Source organism: Primulina tabacum, chromosome 11 (assembly GCF_025594145.1).
Source record: "Primulina tabacum isolate GXHZ01 chromosome 11, ASM2559414v2, whole genome shotgun sequence".
NCBI classification, from domain to species: domain Eukaryota; kingdom Viridiplantae; phylum Streptophyta; class Magnoliopsida; order Lamiales; family Gesneriaceae; genus Primulina; species Primulina tabacum.
The window spans coordinates 5,960,386-5,979,800 of NC_134560.1; the positions used below are offsets into that span (position 1 = coordinate 5,960,386).

A 19,415-nucleotide genomic window follows, 5' to 3' on the forward strand; every position below is an offset into this window, starting at 1 on the left:
CCAATATCTTGACTGTAAATTACTTATTTAAAAAATTTAAATTTGTCTTGTTAATATATTACATTATTAACAAGGGGGACTAAGGCGGCAACACTACGCGAGGTTAATGGGTGCAATTTTTATATAATTAAGGGAGTACTGTGATAAAATCATTGTATTAATTTGTTAATTAAAAATAAGCAGGCGGTAGATATTTTTATTTTGGGCGTGGTTTTAGAAGTTTACGAAATTTCCCGTGAGTGGTGGAAAACAGTCGTTATTTCGAACATATATTTTTGAGGGAATTAAGGCGTCTCGGTCGCCTCTTCAAAAATCGTGTGGTCTAAATATCAAATACACAGTTATTAAAAGTAAAAATTTACGGTAAAAAATAAAAATCTCAAATTCTCAAAATATATTTGCATACAATTTAAAAATCATATGTTATTTTCATCAATTTCGGATTCTAGAAATAAATATTAAAAATGAGATTGACATAATCAGATAGTATATAAGAGATTTTGAGAGTGATTTATGAGGTAAAATAATGTGTTTATATGAATGAAATGATTTGTGAAAGGGTATGAATATTTATAAATGAAATTTTGTTTATCTATTAACATAACACCTACATTGACATCACATTGGTGTTCAATCACATTGATTTGAATAACATTGTGGATGTTGCTATATATCTTTCATTTATCTAATGAAAATATTCAAGTCATAATTTATAATCGAGCTAAAACATAGAAGACTGAAATCCTTAAACATAGGTTGCATTGAGATAGAAGTTGTGAGACGTCTGTAAAATGCATAAATTTAGATTATATCCACAATTTTACACATACAACGTTTGTACAAAAATACTAATATATATAATACATAGTTCGAAAAAATATTTAGAGCTATCAATTGTCGTTCACTTTGTATAATTAAGACTACACAAGAATTTTTTTTTATGGGAATTACGTATAGGCTGTGGCAGGTCAGTTATTTTTGTCACAATACAGTCATTTTGGGTGGATACGGTGACTTTCATCATCTTTTTATAGAAAGGGGTGTGAAGATTTAATGTTACTTTTCCCAATCCGTTCGTCCTTTCATTCGTTCATTTGTTTGGGGTATTCTGTGCCGTCAACTTTTCAAGGATACATGCCATGATAATTTGAAATTTGAAAAGTGGGCAAGCGGGCGAGCTTACCGTTGGAGCTGGGCAGGTCGGATTAACAGATATGGTTTTTGCACTTTATATAACATTATCCTAATATTGATCAAAAAATATTTTTACATCGTAGATTTATTCGGCACACCCGGAAAATAACGAGTTAAAGATATTTCTATATAAAACCTGCTATGCAATCCTGGATCAATATGAGGTCCGATAGAATGTTTACTCAACAAGGGCCAACGCATCGGAGAGTCGAGCGACGATCCTTAATATGTTTCATTTAGAAATCAATGAACTTCACTATAAACAAACACAAATTTTGGTACAAGTCCAGCAAATTCTCAAGACTAAAAATTCATGGATGAGTAGATTAATATAATACAAGCAAATTTTTGTTGCAGTGGAAGGTTCAAGTAAGTGTTGGCAAAAGTATTGGAGCTTAATTATCCCAGCGCAAGTCTGGAACATGTGAAAAGAGGAGTAACCTAACAAGAAGGGCTCTTCAATCATTCTTGTAAACCAATTTTGCGTAATCAGGTACCCACATATTGTCCGTTACATAATTTTTAATTTCGTCCTGCAAAAAAGTCATCATATTTATATCAATGTAGCCGTTAGATTCAAACAATGACCAAGTGAGTCGATATCACAGAGGTGTCATGCCAAACTACATTAACCAGCACACAAAAGGATTTGCTTTGCTCCTTAAAATTGTTGCCAGAAACAAACATAAAATACTGCGATACCGAATCTAACTCAAATGCAACATGTATAATTATATAAAAAAAACAGAGAGAATATTCAGGAACGAACTGATATTTAATTCGTGTGGGAAAATTCAAATAATATAGGAGGAAAACTTATATTTAAAAGAATGAGATAAAAAATTTTGATTTTTTTTTGGTTCAACAGAACCATCAATCCTCTCCACTGCTAGCTATGCACCTAAAAGAGGGCTCCTAGTACGCATTCATGCTAACCTTCCACTAAATTAAGGGATCCAACTCAGCTGAGTTGGTGTGCGTTGTACAGGTAGCAACCACGAGATATTCTGAAAATGATTTTCCAACTATTTTAGCATTGGTTTTGAGGTTCTCGAATTAGCTACCCATCTCTTTAAAATAGAAGACATCAAATATTTATAATGGTCATCCTCATCCATTGTAGGTAAAGAGAAGGCCTCAAAATAAAAAGGAAAAAGCCTCACCTGCTTGTCCATGTTAATGAAATATACCTTGTTAAATTTCTGCAATTCTCGGGCATCTGTTTCGCGATATCCTTCTGCCAGATCCTCTTCTATGGCTTCTTTAATGACTGCTGCAGCGACCTCCTTCGTTATATCACGTATTCTGGTTGGATGTTTTGAAATTTAAGAAAAAATATCGGTGTGGTTTGAATAACTAAATAGTAATTATATTCACACATGCTTGAATACCTCGATATTGATGGATATATTATTCCTTTAAGTACCTCTTCCTCAGTCATATATGCAGCTAGGCTGTAGTTATAAACAAAGAATATAATTGTAGCGAATATCCAAGTAAAGAAATACTGATATGCCAAGGATCTCTTCCCAATATCATGTAACTGAAATATCATTGATATTTTCCCAAAAATGAAGCAGAACCTAATAACAACAGTAGATCAACCACTTTGCAACCGATCACATAATGGCAGTTTTTGGTATTTGTTAGCACAAAAGGATTCCAATATATATATTTTAGTCATCGTAAAATCCAGATGATTTGTATAGTTCAGCTTCAATTGAGAAGCACCAGATGCCCTGATAAATTGTTCAAAAATTCTACTTGTTCCATATATACACAGAACAATTTAGGAGATGAATATCTTTAGGTAATAGACTAAATTTGAATGCTCTATGGAGTACCATTCGGCTGCTGCCTGTAGCATTCCATCTGAGACAATCTTAGATCCAGATAGAAGTGTTCCAAGTCCAATCCTGCGTCATTTCTCAGAAAAATTAGGACAAATGATAACTATATCGGTTATCAATCATAGATAAAAAAAAATTCAGCATCTAACCCGGGAAAAAGGAACATGTTGTTTGCCTGGTTGCAGTGGCCAACATGACCATTTCCTGTGAAATTTTGTTCCCTTTAGTGAACACAACAAGTTTTTTCAAGAGAAAGAACAACTAAATTATCTTAGACCAAATAATCATAATAGACATTTGTCTGCCTATATTCTCTGTTTCACTGGTTTTCGCTTGCACGCCATTTACCGGCCTACATTCTCCACATCCCTGTATTAACTAGCACGCTTCGCTTGGTAATTCTCTAGAATACATACTGACATCCAAATGCACTCGCTGAACTATCTGTGTAGATACACAACCATAACATAATAAAGTACTCCTCTCGTGAAATCTCAAAAGAAACATATTGGTCACTCAAAAGATGGCTATATCATGTGAAGCGAGCTTGAAGGCCATTGACATTATCTCTATTATATCAGTTTCTTAGTATAATACACTGCTATCAAACAGTTGCCAATCTTTGAGGTTTATTTTTTGGGGAGTTTCTTGCATTCTAAGATCCATTCTTACTTGAATAGCTACAGAAACAAATCTAAAACCATGAAAACATTGTAATCTCTCTCCATTGCTTCACAAGTTCCGTAGGTGGAATGGAGAGAGAGAAAATTGGGCCATGTGACAGAGTGTGCTTACATGCAACATAGCAGTGAAGCATTTTTAAAACATGGTCAAAGCACTTTTTTCATCAACAAAGACATTGATCTCCTCAAATGAGTTTATATATAAACTGGAGGGATTTATATTTTCAGGGGGAGGGGGGGGGGGGGGTGGCGTAAAACTAGGAAACCAGCATATAGGTCAATCAAAGTGAGTTTCCCTAGGCAAAGTCTATAAGAATAAACCATATGTTTGAGCAGTAAAGGACTTCAATTTATGACTTGACATTCAACTATAAAGAATCTTAGCAAATATGCGTGGAGATAGAATTTAACTAAAGAATTTGGGGTCAATCATGTTTAATATCTGGACAGAACGCTTTTTAAACATCACTTCATAAGAAAGCACAATCACATTTTGGGTTGATAGTGCTAGGAGGGTCGTTGTCATGCACACTCTTTATACATTATTACTCATTTTTACAGACAAATCCCTACTTGGAATATGCATGCAATGGCGAGAAAGTAAAAAATATATATATGTTGGTAATTGGAGAATTAAGCACAATTGCGATCCATACCCAGATTAACATTGCTAAAAGGGCTTCCACTTCCAAATATGATGTGTTCTCCGACAATGGAAAATGCTTCCTCAGGTGTGCATTCAGCTGATAATAAATATTTAAAAAATTACGAAATGACAAAATTGTTCAGATAACATTCTTAAAAAATATATCAAATATTACCATTTCTTGTAGGATTAGACATTGGAAAAATTGCTGGTCTAGTCGAAGTTGATTCTTTGAGAGCCTCTAGAACCTGAATAAAAATCAATTTATTCTAGTTACTGCTCCAACGGTTTCTAAATATTGATGGGATCTAAAAGGAAATGCAACAAGAACTGTATATATGATTAAGACATCTTACAATGTTAGGAATAATAAAATGTTAGGAAATAAGAAAACATGAAAATGATATTCATACCTCTTTGGAAAACAAGCCCCCAACAGCTGACAAGCCAAGAAGCACGTCTGGCTTTACCTGCCGCACCTGGTTAGATATACACATAAATTTTTCATGATTTTAACCACGTCTCAAGTCTAGTTTTGAAGACACGCATCAATGATTCAATACAGTTAATAGTTCACAACATTTATGTCACAATAACATAGTAGACTGTTCCAGACATTAATCATTAAGAAATAAAACAATTGAAAGGTCCTGAAGGTTTAGGATACCGACCACTTCTGCAAGCTTTGCCCCTTCTGTCAGCCCTTGGCGTTCAGTTTCTTTGACTTTCCTAGCAAATGGGAGAGCATCTGGATCTATGTTTTCACGTGCCTCAGTTATGAGTCCCTAAGTCAGAAAGCATTATACTTGTAATACAACAATTGCTGTTAAGTAAGAAAAAAAAAACGCAGTAGATGTCCCAGCCTAAATAGTCAGAAGCACCTTTGTTATCAATCACAAAGTAAATTTAATCGCAAATCAACATCAAAAAACCAAATCAAATATACACCACTAAACCACTTACGTTGGCATCAACAACCCAAAATTGGCTCCTTGCACTTTCAAAAGCAACATCAGTGTCTCCTAGCATTCTTGCCATTGTTTTTCTTGCGGCATTGAGAACTCCAATTCCAGCACTGCAGTAACAAAGATTCACTACCTTTATGCTTGCACAATAGAAGAATGTGTTTCAATCCATGTGAAATATTTAGGCTTTGGAACGAGGCTAGACTGATGATAGGAGACTTCCGCTAATACAATTCACAAATTAATGATGTCATAGGAATTCGTAGAAGGAAAGGCACATGCATGTCTATTTGAAGGTTTCATCAATGAGAAGAATCGAATTTACTAGTAGGTATGCATGAGAAGACACATACCACTAGAAAAGTTAGCCGGGATTCAAAAATTTTCTCCAAATATACTCTTGATAACTATCTAATTGAAAATTTATTGTTCTATACCTGGTAAATAATTCACCTCGTTTTTACTCTCTACTTTAACCTGCATCACTCAAATATTTTACTGATAAGATAGTTCTCTTGATTTGGTTGAATCAAATTAATCTGGAATGCATCATATTGATACACGCTTCATCAGATTCTTTAAGTTTCGTTGTATCCATGCGCACTACATGGTCAATAGCTCAGCACATCCCTATTGACTTGGTATGGACACTTCTCAGGAATCTTTTACAGAGAAATGCTTCATCAATCTATGACACCATGCTTCTTGTAATATAGAATTTCCACATGAAGTGATCAATCCTAACAATTTCTTAGGAGTAAATACTCTTCTGTCATTTCAATTCAGTCACTAATACTAAATATTTCTTACAAACCTGGGAAGAGGGAAAATAGGCACGTCATTCAAAATTATCACATAATATTTAAGACTGATACTATTACTATCTAATACTTCTGAAGAGAATAAGAAAGGACTGTAACAGAAAAAAATAAGTTACCTTCCAGCACCAGCAACAACGGTTTTCATTTTTGGGAAGTCAATCATTGGTCTACCTTGTGCTCTGACTGCTCCTAAAAGACCAGCAAGTGCAACTCCGGCTGTTCCCTAGAGTGAATATTGGCATGTAAAAATATATACAATATGAATTTTGATCAAAGCACGAAGACTCAGCAACCAAAATTGATTTATACCATGTAACCACTTGGGAAAAAAAATTTCCTTGACAAATCAAACATTAGATTGTGTCACTAGATTTGTAAGAGAAAGCAAAAAATAATCGCAACAGTCACCATGACTAGGATTCGGTTTGTGCATTTATGTATTCGGAGATGAGTAATCATAAAACAACCACGGCCTAAGTAATTCACTCTTGTTTATTCGAAGTCCAGGATCCCAACCTTGGAAGCTTAAGTTCAATCTTGCAAGAACAAGAGATGGGTTACATGTGATAATATGTGCACATCACCGATCTTATGGCCCGAACATGCCAACATGTCTAAAACATGATATGCTAACGTACCACTGTCTCCAGCATCCAAAGAATTTTCAATGAACCACCGATCTATGATATGATTTAAAAACCTACGGTAAATTGACAGCATGAATAATCATGAACTATACAAGTGACAATCCTTTGGGTGCTAAACTCTCAACTACACTTGGACACTAAATTTAAAACTGCCCACCTGAACATCGTCATTGAACATTCTGTATTCTTTCCTGTAACGCTGCAGCAACTTGAAGGCCCACTTGCTTTGAAAATCTTCAAACTGCACTAATCTTATATGCATTAATAATCTTACTAAACCTTGCATAATCAGAAGAAAATATCATCCTGCAAAGCACATAAAGAAGCACCTGGACAATCACATGTGGCCAACGAGTAAAAACCGCTTCCATGAATTCATCAATAACAGCTATATACTCCTCTCCATCAAGGCGATGCTGTTGCAATCCCAAATCTGTAAGGTTAAAGCGGTAAGGTCGTTAAGAAATCCTCAAAACGCAGAAACGAAGAAGAAGAGAAAACAACCTCTATAACAATATATTCAAACAAGGCGAGAGCTTATGTCAAAATTCACCTGATGTTATATGAAACTGTACAAAATACCATAGATTCTTCACTGAGAACCCTCAGAACTATCAGATATCTATTGATACAAGGTTGGGTAACATTGGCTAATGACTTCATTTTATCTAACAACAAACACATAATTAACATCAGCATGGCCTATATATCTTCACAGCCCTGAGAGATGGAAAAATTTTCAGAATGCTTGGGAAAATGTCTGATAATGTATGAAAAAAGATGGAGTGGGTTTCCGAGAAGTAATGCATGGCAGTCTTTATCTATTATGATTGAAGATAAGACAATTACACAAGGGGTCTTCTAAAAGCTTCTCGTTGTTCGTTCCAACATCAATCATGACAGGAAGTACCTATGGCATCAAACAAAGATGATCATAAATGAGCCTCTTCAATTGAAGGAAATTATATACAATGTTACCCTTGTTCAACAGAAATCAAAACCTGCCTTTTAACTACTGGCCAAAACAAAAAATCAGATCAACACTGAGAAAACAAGAAATATAAATGGAATAGCACTGGTGGCCAAAAATTAATCTGTATTAGCAACTAAATCATAGGACATGTTATAGAAGATGCAACTCATTAAAGGCTGGAAATCCAAGAGTACTAACATACAAAGAATCAGAAAGGAGGAAAGATAAGCAAACTATGATAGAGCCATATATTCAAATTAAATTCAGTTGTTTCAATTTCCAACATATTTTTTATGTGAACATACCTAAAAAATCAAGTAAATGGAACTATATTACCAATATTATAAATCTTATGACAGGAGAATTATAAAAAGTTAGAGACGATACACTTTGCTTCTTAAAAACTAAGAAGTTCTTGGGTCCCACTTGGTAATTTTGGGAGACTGCTACTAAAGAAAATTGTTATTTTTGGAATTATAATATATACCATTCTTGATTTCCTTAATTCTATCCGATTTGGTTTTTCTCATAGATATTTAGGATATTAGTTTGCTGAGGTTCGATTTCACATATCTAATGCAATTTTATATATTAAGAAAGAACGAGGTAATACTCTCTTAGGATTTATCCCAGCAGCAGCAACATAAAGGTCCAATTTTCCAATCGCAATTCCAATACCCTGAACCCCAAGATCTCCAAGACCCAATATTCTGCTTCCGTCAGTTACAACAATCATATCAACCTGTATAGAAAAAGAAGGTAATTAAAATGCAGTAAGATGCTGCTGAAGAGACATTAAAATAATAATAATTTAGAAACAACTCGATACATTTTCATGTTGTACAGCATTGCTATTTACCTGCCACTAGGCATTATGTAAGTGTACAGGAAAAAAGTATGTTGAATCAAGGCCTGTGAACCTGTTTGTAATGTTTATTGGAAAGCAATTTGATGTCAACTCGCCTAATCTCTATGGCATTTAAATGACTCGGAGTCTTCTAGTACAAACCATTCATCACTCATCAGGTAATTGAAATGCATGATGCAACTTTCATTTGATGCTGGTGATAAGATATGTAGGAACAACAGAACAGTTACAACTTAAAACTTAGGTATCTAGCATCAATTAGTGAAGCAAAAGAACCGCCCTCAGATAGACATTATCAGATACTTTGGATTTTGACATCACCAATCAATGTCCTTGGCACACTGAACTGTTCTCAAAAATTGAGCATGGAAACAGCTAAAGTCAGCAGTATTCTCAGACAAAGACACTAACAAGAATAACAAACCTGGTCGGCTGGCCAATTATAAACCATAGACATCATTTCTCCGCGATCTGCTGCACTAAAATACATTCCCCTAGGTCGTCGGAACAAGCCGCCATAATTTTGACAAACATGACCAACGGTTGGAGTATAGACTATGGGTGCATACTCCTCAATATTGTCGATCAGAACCTGTAAACATCAAATCGAGATTACAAAACGAGAGAGAGAGAGAGAGAGAGAGAGAGAGCGAGAGCGAGAGCGAGAGAGAGAGAGAGAGAGAGAGAGAGAGAGAGAGAGAGATATATAATCTCGAAAATAATCAACTATATCACAAGATGTATAAATCCATCAAAGGTGGTGTTCTCGGATAACGTAATAGTAAGTAAAAGGTTGAGACGTGTGGCGGGTAAGCAATAGGATTCACATCAGAGAAGAATAAGATGCCAATTGTAAAGGAATCAAAGGCATCCAGCAAACAATCCACTTTTGACTGGTCCAACCTATTCGACTATCAGTAAAATATTAACAGTCTTAATGCATGCCTTTAGTTTTGTTGTCATAATGGGATGTCAGTGTTCTCTCAGCACGTGCATCAATTTAACACCATCAATGGTAACTTTCCATCAATTTAGTTTATTTGCATTAATTTTATCCTTCCATCATTAGATATGTTAAATAAAGTTAGCAAATAATTATAAAGTAATGAGTCTGATTTCTGAAGTACATAAATTAGCACTAAGACATAAAAATTGATTATAAGATGAATAAGTAAAGAATTTACCTTGATTTTGCATGGGCAACCAATATCATAAGAATGTTGTTTGATTTAGCAAACAGTCAGGAGATTATAGTGCAGTATCAATGTCCTACTTGAGAGGACGATGATGCAGTTACCTCGAGAACTTAAATATTTCATCGCTGTTGCCATAGGACTAAGGAAAAGAAATAAAGAATAGTTCACTGACCTTATAATACATTGTCTCGTTTCTATCATGCAAGCGGTTAAGAATGCGCCATTTAGCCACACTGTACGGATCAGATGGCCCATCTCTAGCACTTACTTGAAGCCTTTTCAAGTCCACCACTGTGATTTGAAGAAAGAAAAGCAAAGACAGGCACTATAAGAAAATTAAACTAAAAAATGTTACTCCTTGACTTAAAAACTCAAAGGTCAACTCTTTTATTCAAGCACTTCTGTGGTACAAACTGGAAAATATTGATTTCTTCACAAGTTCGATCTAATATATACAAAATGACAGGCCTTTCAAAGTCTGATAGACTCTCTTTGTAGTCTCTCAGCAACTGTAACATTCTTAATTTAAAGTAGTTTGCAAATTTTCCTATTCTTCAGCGACTCTTAAGTCTTTGGGCGATAGCGGCCAAGTGGCATTTATCTCACATTGCATATCTGTTCCACAACATCTGTACAAATAAAAATCCTGATGGGGGTCTATAAATAACAGATAAAGGTAAATATATCTAGGTTTATTATTTTACGATCAATTCAAAATAGTGGTAGGCTTGGAAGAACCGTTTAGCAAAACTAATCGCCTCTTAATTCGCTTATCAAACCCTGTATCCCGGATCTTGCACCTAAATAAATTATTTGCAAATTTGATGGTCCTCTTGTGATTTAGAATTCTTCAATTACTTTGGGCAAAAATGGAACTTACCTAAATATACTATTTTCTGAAAGTTTAAAACCCGACCCGTGCGTGGTTATAAATGCTCAGTATACACAAACAAGTATCATTTAGACATAATTCATACAAATCAATCAGTGGATATAACTTACTAAACCGCTCGATTTGTTGTTCAGAAGTCATTACACTTGGTGGCAGTAACCCACGAAGGTCGAGACGATCACGTTCGGTCATGGAAAATGCAGTTCCCTATATTATTGAACACGACAATGAGAAACCAAACATCCAAGATGTTTGCTCGTCTCCAAACATAATAAACAAAGAAATCAAAGAAGAGTAATTTTTTTGTGAAAGAGACATGGTGAATGTCCACAAAAGACTAAACACGAGAAGAACCTAAAAATACAATGCCTGTAAAAGAAGAAACAGTAACTTGTTACTGTGTACAATTTCCAAGTTATTAAGCAAAATAGAGAATAAAAGACCAAGTGTGATTGGGATACAGAGATATCAAGTTAGAGTTAAAGCATTGACATAGAAAGTGTCATTAATGTCACAAATACCAAACTCCTCGGACCATTGTCCAATGGATCAAAATATTAAATATGGTCTTGATGATTGTTCGGTTACGCGGGTATTTTACATGTTCCATAGCAAACCATTGCGGTTTTGGGCTCTCCACTTGATTTTAGGTTCACAGTAAACCATTACAGTTGTGGTGAAGTCAAGTAATTCAAATATTTTCAATTACAATTATGTTTCATGATACAGACATTATGCACTATGCCAGATGAAATTGATGGTACGTGTCAGTCCTGCTTATATTTCTACATTAGTTCATAGTGTGATTCATAAATAGGATGTTGTACCTAATCCCGTTTACCTTACTTTAACCTTCACATAACACTAACTAACAATACACCGTGCAATTTCAGTACTATCAATCACGCACTCCTCGAGAATCGCCAAACCAAATACTTACTCAACCTTCATACGTACAAACAGGATCAATTTAGAATTAACAACCAAATCACAGCCAGCCATCCTAAACTCAAACCACCACTAACACAGATCCTAAAGATCTTTAAATCACAGCACGCACGAATCCCACACACACAATTAACCCAAAAAAACGTCGATCGCCTTTCGTTCTCACCTTGTTGAACCATGGATCGTGAAGGATATCAAGGCTGCGCTTGTTAACAATGGTAGGACGGTGGCCCTCCGCCGTGGTGAAAAACCTCGAACCATTCACATTCACCGCGGCAACATTAGCCCGCCGAGAATGCAAACGCTTCAACAAAGCGGACGAAATCTTCGTCTGATTCGAAAAATTCACCATTCTTAGAAGAGGAAATCGAACATGTAGCTCCAGGAGTAATGATTCAGTTATTTATGTTATCAGTTTACTTCACTGAAGAAATCGTAATAGGCACAACACATTGACTAATGCCAGAGAAAGTGGATGCATGAGAAATTGTACTTGACGTAAGAAAAACTGTACGTTGAGAAATAGTCAAAATTTTCAGTGGAGTAAAAATGGAAAGTTGTGGTCGTCGGGTCAACGGATTTTGAAGTTCGGGCAAACGGAGCAAATTGCGGGTCCGCGTTGACGCAAGTACTCTGACCGATCAGATAGAGGAATCGCAATTTTACACCCTGTAAGATGTGATAATTGTAAATGCCTCCTAGAAAATTAAAAAATGGCAAATTAAAATAAACAATATCGTGATTATTACATTATTTGAATATAATGTGAAATAGTAATTAATAAATTATGATTATTTTGTTGTAAATAATAATTATATAAAATTATATAGTAGCTCTTTCGTGACATCGTGTTTATATTTAGAATAATAAATAATGTTTTCGATATAAAAATTAATATTTTTTATGTGTAATTCAAATAAGATATATGTTTCGCAAAAACGATTCGTGAATTCGGCCAACATTATTTTTTTAAAATTATAAAACAATTGATTGAATGATTGAGTTGAATTATTTATCTGGTGATGTGAAGTAGACTTTGCCTTGAGTTCAGACTGGTCACCCTCGTCTCTTAAATTGGATGAAAACAATGGGAAGATATTAGGTAATAGTTTCATTTTCGGCAGGACTTGAATATAATTTTTATATACGTTTTTAATGGGCATAGCATTTTGCCCTTTTTGTGAAATTTTTATATAGCATGTAATTTTCTATAAAAATTTAATTAGTTATTACTTCTTCTATTTTTCAAAGAATAGCTATCTTGTGAGACGCTCTCACGAATTTTTATCTGTGACACGTGTCAACCCTACCGATATTAACAATAAAAAATAATACTCTTAGCATAAAAACTAATATTTTTTCATGGATGACCCAAATAAGATATTCATCTCACAAAATACGATCCGTGAGACTGTCTCACACAAGTTTTTGCCTTTTATTTTAATCAAATTCACAGTTATATATTTTTATATTAATAAATCTATTTTACGACCGCTTGATTTTATGTTATATGTAATATCTTATATATGTTATATTTATATGTGTGGGTTATGTTTAAATAATTTTAGATTAATATAATCTTATTTCTATGTTAATTTAATCGATATGATCATTATTTATTAATTTTAAATTAATATTATTGCTATATTTTATAATTTTAATCCTTATATTTTTTGAATAATACTATTTTTTATTAATATATTACTATCAATAATATTATCACTGATATTATTACAAAAATAATAAAAATAAATTGTTTTGTCTATTTGGTTAACAAGTTAGTAAATTCATTATTTTAAACAGTGGTTTTTTCCTACTATATAATTTTTAAAATAAATCGATTGAAAAATAATATAAATCATTGGATAAGAAAAAACACCCAAATTTTTTAATTCGAACTACCCATTGCCGAGAGTTTTAATCTTCAACTCATTGCCATGTCCATTGATACTATCTACAGTAGATGAAAAGTTCGACCGAAAATTAATTGATATTGTTAAGGTGAATTTACATTCCTTGTTCAAAAATTTGGACCCAAAACAGAAAGTACTATGTAAAAACCACATCGTCAAGATCAAGGGAAAATTTCTAAAACGGGGCCAATTTTTTATACATATCAGATTCGGGTAGAAACCTGCTGACCCTGAATCCAACTCTCTCTGCAATCAAAACTATTTTGTAAACTTGATCTTTCCATGAGTGTTCTATCAAAGAAAAATCCACTAAAACGTCTTTTCTCAGGCGAAGTGGAGAACATAAACTAAAAATAGATCCTCAACGTTACTCATTATTCGATAAAATGTGGCAAATTTTCTTTCAATAGATTACACAGAGTATAGCCTGCTTCAACATAGTCGATATTGTACCTCTTGTGATAAATCAAAGGCCAAATCTGAGATTTGCATTTGAAAATGCGTTAGTCGATCAAAGCAAGCAGATCACCTGCTTTGCAGAAGCAATGCCTTGCTTCCGTTCCCAAATCAATCTGCAAAAGAACAAACACAAAACATAAAGGTTTTGAACCTAAACTTTAACAAACTACTCGAGGGTGGCACATAGTTATTCTAGTCACATATTCAAGAAACTAACCAGCACACAAAACTCTGATTTCAGAACTTGTCTCAGAAAATAGTAACAGACATAACAGCTAGGGAATTTACTAAACACAGGTAAGTTATTGTGTATGATACATCAAAGACTAATTAAAAGCATCCCAGCAAGTTTGTTTAAGTTTTAAATATTATCCCATAAAACAAAATCTGAAGCATCCTAAAATTATTGAGATGAGAGGTAAATAGGAGGTGTGAGAGATGGGGACTCTCATCTTATGATGATGGATTTGATGAAGGAACTAAAATTGATTTGTAAAGGGTGTCCGGCCAAAAGATTATATGATGTTTAGGAGCTCAAAAGCTTTCAAGTAATAAATTTGAAAAAAGATCAAACGTTCAAAATAAAAACTCCAAGATTTTCTGAAAAAAAAACAAGAAGGCTTGAGGAAACTTGTTCACCATCTCACATCTACATGACAGTTACCAAGGTCTCATCCAAGTTTCAAACATATTGTGCTCTCATAAAAATTAATCAAGACATTCAATGGGAAATCCTAAACTGCGTACCTCGTAAGCATTTACGTCAGAGAAAAGAACCTGCAAGGAAGGAAATTATCAAGTTTAGAATGTGACGAGTCAGAAATAGTGCGGTAGACACATAAGTTGCAGGATTGCCAGCAACATTTGAATCTTTTTACATATAAAACAAATCTTGTTGACTTTTTACATCTAAAACAAATCTTGATGTCTAAATACAAGAAGTACACTCTTCACCATCTCACCTTCTTCCCACTCTCCACTCCCCCAGCATCAGCATCAGCACCAACAGAAAGAACCTGAAAGGAAATGTTAATGAGACGAGAAAAGAGGAGAATCTGAATTCAAATATCGGATTTATCAAATCGGGATATGCAATACTAATGACAAATCCCAACCAATGAATATTGTTATTCATCACTCACCTCTCCCACAAGGTAGCGTTCAAATTTAACTCCTGACTTGGGTAACAAAACTCCCCCAGCCGATTTCTGCACGGAAAAGAGCTTAATGATCTCTACGACACTAAAAAAGTAAAAATGTAACTAGGAATAGCAAAGTATGCAATACATAAAGTGCTCAAATACAACGAATTTACAAGATAAGAGAGAATTTTGACATATCGTAGCACAATTAGTAACACACAGAAAGCAGATGAAAACAAGCAACCCCTTGAGATTCTTCAACAGTTTGATATAAAAAATGCTATATACAACTCAATGGAGATAAAAAACCAACACCTGCCAAAGATTGGTAAAGAAATCATTTCATCACATAAATACTAAAATATCCCATATGTTTAGCCAGTGGTGGCCCAAAGAAATCCACTCAGGGAGGTTGGCATAATGTATTTAGATGGCAGAACTCAAAATTTTTTTTAAAAAAAATACACATGATTTGATTATTTTCCTCCTCAGTCGACCACTCCACAAGAAGTCGCGAACAAAAATACCTCAGGCAGCTCCTCAAGACGAATCAGGACTCGATCAGCTTGAGGCACAACCTACGCGCAAATAGAAACAAGTACAAAGAACCTCATAACTGCATGGCCGTAAATTAGCGCAAATAGGTTACAGAAGAGCGAAATTGAAAAAAGAAAAACCTTCGTAGGTTCGTATTTCTTTACAATAGCATTGACCCTCAAAAAACTCTTCCGCGGACCTGGAAAAAAAATCAATCATCGAAAGAAATGTAAGCACTCAAAAACTAGCATCGTCAGAAAATTAAAGAAATGGGAAAATGAAGCTAAATGTAACAGAAATTAACCTGCTGGTCTTCCACTCGAGAGAGACGGCAGGTCGACTTTGCTAGAAGCAAAGGGTTTAGCAAGGGACATGAAAGCAGACGCCATGGATAAGGAAGTTGGAGCTTGTGCAGTGGGGTGTGTCTTAGGGTTGGTAAATTTGGTTTATAATAACTTTCAACGTACAAAAGATGAATATACGGGTCTAATAGTTCTATATAGTTCGACCCGATAATTTCACCCTATCTGTCTTGTATGTCACGCCCCTATATGCAGCTCTAAAATGGTCCATCTGACGCTAATGTATCTCTCAGATGGGTCGGCGCGGAGCTGAGCTGGGCGGGGCGGGTCGAGACGGAAATGATTGACGAGAAATTATCAAATTAATTCAATTTAAAATGAGTTGCGAGTTATGTGACACAACTCATCAAAAAATAAAATATATATAAAAAAATTCTTATAATCTGTTATTTCTTTAATAAATTATTGTGTAATGAGACGATGAAAAATTTGTATTAATATATTAATTAGAAAAACTAGAGATAAACGAATGGTGGATTTGTCGTGACTCTTTGTTTCAAAAAGTTGATCTAAAATATAACAAAAAATGTATATAATTTTTTTTTTGGAAAATAATATTTTGAGTTATATTTGGAAATTTTGTTTGAGAAATAAATATTTGGATGTGAAAATTAAGTGTGAAACTAAAATGTGACCAAATCCATCATTAAATGGTTGTGCGTAAAAATGGATACGAGAACTATTCAATCACCTAAACAATAAAAAGCTTCACAAAAAGTATATAAATTTCGTTACATGTGTTCCAAACAAACGTTAGAACATCAAGAAATAACTCAAGAAAACAATATGACACTAAAGTTGGAGATTATCCGAAGATGATACAAATTGAAAAAATTTAGAATTCTAAAATGTCTAAGTAAAATGAAACATTTTCTACAAATGTAAAAAGTAGGATATGGATGACAATTTTTTCCGCAAATTCGGAGCTCTGTAAAGACAATTCTAAATGTGGCGGGTTCAAGGGAGCTTTTTCGAGTATGAGTTCAGGGTAAGAAGATGTTGTACTCATCCTCGAACTCGTCTCGATAAGAATAATAATAAATAAAAAATCATATTAATAATAATGTAATACACCAAATATCAATCTAAGTGTTTTAATGAACATATATAAAGACTAATAAAATAGAAATGAGTTTTTGTTATTTGTACAAATATCATAGAAATAAGACTAAACACATAATTTGAATCGTGAATTTGGAGAAATTAAAAAAATATATATATATAAAGAAATATGAACTAATAAAACTTCAACATCTTTCAATAATCAATATCGTACTCGATGGGTATTCGAAGAAGTTATGATTATGGAGATGAGATTCATTTACAGATTGGGATAAAAATTCTCCAAACAAACAGAATCAGGGAATGGAATAGAGATGAGGACTAGCATATCATTAGGAGGTCGGGTTGACGATGATAAACCTGAAAGGAATTTTATTCCTTGATATATTTTCCTTTTTTATCTTTAATATTTTGCCTTTCTAGACATGAGGATAATCTCGAAATTGATGATATGATCTCTTATAAATTCAATATGTGATATAAAACTATATTTTGATATGACTCGTAATATCTTTAAGATATGATATCATAATATCTTTAAGATATGATATCACAATATCTTTAAGATATTATTCTTGTTTTAAAAAGAGTTTGTTTCCTAATGAAATTGGTTTTTCTATGTTAAATAGGACTCAAAGGAGAAGAAAAAAAAGTGTGAGAGAGTGACGATACAGAGCAAAAACTTTCGGAGAGACAGAGATGCATTTGTACGAAGAAAAAGTTTTCTGATTGAAGCCATCTCGTGATTGATAACTTGTTGCTGTGAAGTGCTGCCAACATCCGAAGACAACACTTAATCACCGTGTTGATTAGTGTGTGGAGTTTTGAAGATTTTTTTCACTTCTCAGTTGATGCATCCTAAGTATTTTGGTTATACGGTTTGTTAGAGGTTTAGGATGCAATTTGTTACTCGCCTTAATAAGGGAGTTGTTTTATTCTTTCACTAGTATTGATTTTTGTAAACTTACAAGTTTTTCTAGTGAATTATTTTGCCCTGAGGCACCGCACAAGTATTTTATACTTGTGCATAATTTACATCTCGTATCTCGTATTATTATCATTATTCCAGCTACGTGTAGGTGTGTTAAAATCATAATTTCCGCTGCATGTTGTCGTGGGTGTTACAACACCTACGCACAACACCTACATTCTGATACACACAACACTCACTCTCAACTCACACATACACTGTGGAAACAGAACTTTCAATTGGTATCAGAGCTTCCACTTGACGCTACTAAGTGAGATCCTGTACTGTTTTTAGGCCTCCCGTGTTGGATGGATCAAACTATGCATTGTGGAAAGTAAAGATGAGGGTTTTTATTAAATCCATTGAAGAAAGAGCTTGGCAACGTGTACTTCATGGTTGGAGTCCACCAAAACTCGAGGATGCTGATGGAGACACACGGCTCAAACCTGAAAGTACATGGACTGTCGATGAAGTGCAAACTTCAAACTTTAATTCCAAGGCTCTCAATGCTATATTTTCATCTGTTGACACAAGGATGTTTAATTTAATCACCACTTGTGTATGTGCCAAAGATGCTTGGGAGATACTCCAAAAGCACTGTGAAGGATCCGCAAGTGAGCGTAAAACTAGGCTAAGGATGGTGACATCAAAGTTCGAAAGTTTGAGAATGGAGGACAAGGAGTCTATTCTTGAGTATGATAGCCGGTTGAGACAACTTTCTAATGAAGCTCACAGTCTTGGAGATCCCATGTCCAATGAAAGATTGGTGAACAAAGTTTTAAGATCTCTACCTGAGAAATTTAATGTCAAAGTTTGTGCAATTGAAGAATCTAAAGACACTTCAACAATCAACCTGGATGAATTAATGAGTTCCCTCAGAACTTTTGAGATGAATCTTGATTTACAAAAGAAGGACAAAGGGAAGACAATAGCCCTTGAAGTTTCAACTGACTCCTATGATGAAATCCTTCAAATATCTAAAGAAGTGAATGAATCTGATTTAGGTGAAGATTCTATCTCTCTAATTACTAAGAAATTTGGTGATTACTTGAAGACTATGAGAGAAAAGAAGAAAATTGGACAAAAATCTGTGTTGCCCAATATCACCACTTCTGCAAAAGCTCAAAAGTTTACTCCTATGAAATGACAATTTCGACCAAAAACTGAATTGCAAATCCAATCAAATGTCAGAAATTTGGACTCAGTACAATGCAGAGAGTGTTCTGGATTTGGACACTATGCCAATGAGTGTGCCAATCGACTTCGAAGAAACAAAGGCATGGCTGT

At 34.2% G+C, this 19,415-nt stretch overlaps 2 protein-coding genes across 2 annotated transcripts; both read right to left on the reverse strand.

The window, feature by feature from the left end:
• Positions 1–1,411: 1,411 nt before the first annotated feature.
• LOC142517707 (NAD-dependent malic enzyme, mitochondrial) lies at positions 1,412–12,098 on the reverse strand. The gene is made up of 19 exons (XM_075620093.1): positions 11,850–12,098; positions 10,846–10,942; positions 10,016–10,134; positions 9,072–9,239; positions 8,393–8,521; positions 7,656–7,716; positions 7,136–7,239; positions 6,964–7,047; positions 6,276–6,382; positions 5,337–5,448; positions 5,045–5,158; positions 4,787–4,852; positions 4,549–4,621; positions 4,384–4,470; positions 3,194–3,248; positions 3,039–3,110; positions 2,586–2,648; positions 2,385–2,499; positions 1,412–1,727 (listed from the first exon to the last, which is right to left on the reverse strand). Exons 1-19 carry the CDS (start codon positions 12,033–12,035, stop codon positions 1,653–1,655), a joined length of 1,887 nt encoding a protein of 628 aa, XP_075476208.1. The 5' UTR covers positions 12,036–12,098; the 3' UTR covers positions 1,412–1,652.
• Positions 12,099–13,939: 1,841 nt separating this feature from the next.
• On the reverse strand, positions 13,940–16,251 carry LOC142519169 (10 kDa chaperonin 1, chloroplastic). The gene is made up of 7 exons (XM_075622103.1): positions 16,039–16,251; positions 15,875–15,933; positions 15,725–15,775; positions 15,198–15,263; positions 15,018–15,071; positions 14,803–14,832; positions 13,940–14,168 (listed from the first exon to the last, which is right to left on the reverse strand). The coding sequence occupies exons 1-7, from the start codon at positions 16,121–16,123 to the stop codon at positions 14,100–14,102; spliced, it is 414 nt and encodes a 137-aa protein (XP_075478218.1). The 5' UTR covers positions 16,124–16,251; the 3' UTR covers positions 13,940–14,099.
• Positions 16,252–19,415: the final 3,164 nt, after the last annotated feature.

Coding starts and splice junctions, on each gene's coding strand:
- LOC142519169 (XM_075622103.1), bottom strand. CDS start 16,123: ATGGCGTCTGCTTTCATGTCCCTTGCTAAACCCTTTGCTTCTAGCAAA. Junction 15,934..16,038: donor CTCGAGTGGAAGACCAGCAG/GTTAATTTCTGT, acceptor TTTTTTTTCCAG/GTCCGCGGAAGAGTTTTTTG. Junction 14,833..15,017: donor GAGTGGAGAGTGGGAAGAAG/GTGAGATGGTGA, acceptor CCTTCCTTGCAG/GTTCTTTTCTCTGACGTAAA.
- LOC142517707 (XM_075620093.1), bottom strand. CDS start 12,035: ATGGTGAATTTTTCGAATCAGACGAAGATTTCGTCCGCTTTGTTGAAG. Junction 7,717..8,392: donor CTGGGATAAATCCTAAGAGA/GTATTACCTCGT, acceptor TTGATGCCATAG/GTACTTCCTGTCATGATTGA. Junction 2,500..2,585: donor ATATATCCATCAATATCGAG/GTATTCAAGCAT, acceptor ACATCCAACCAG/AATACGTGATATAACGAAGG.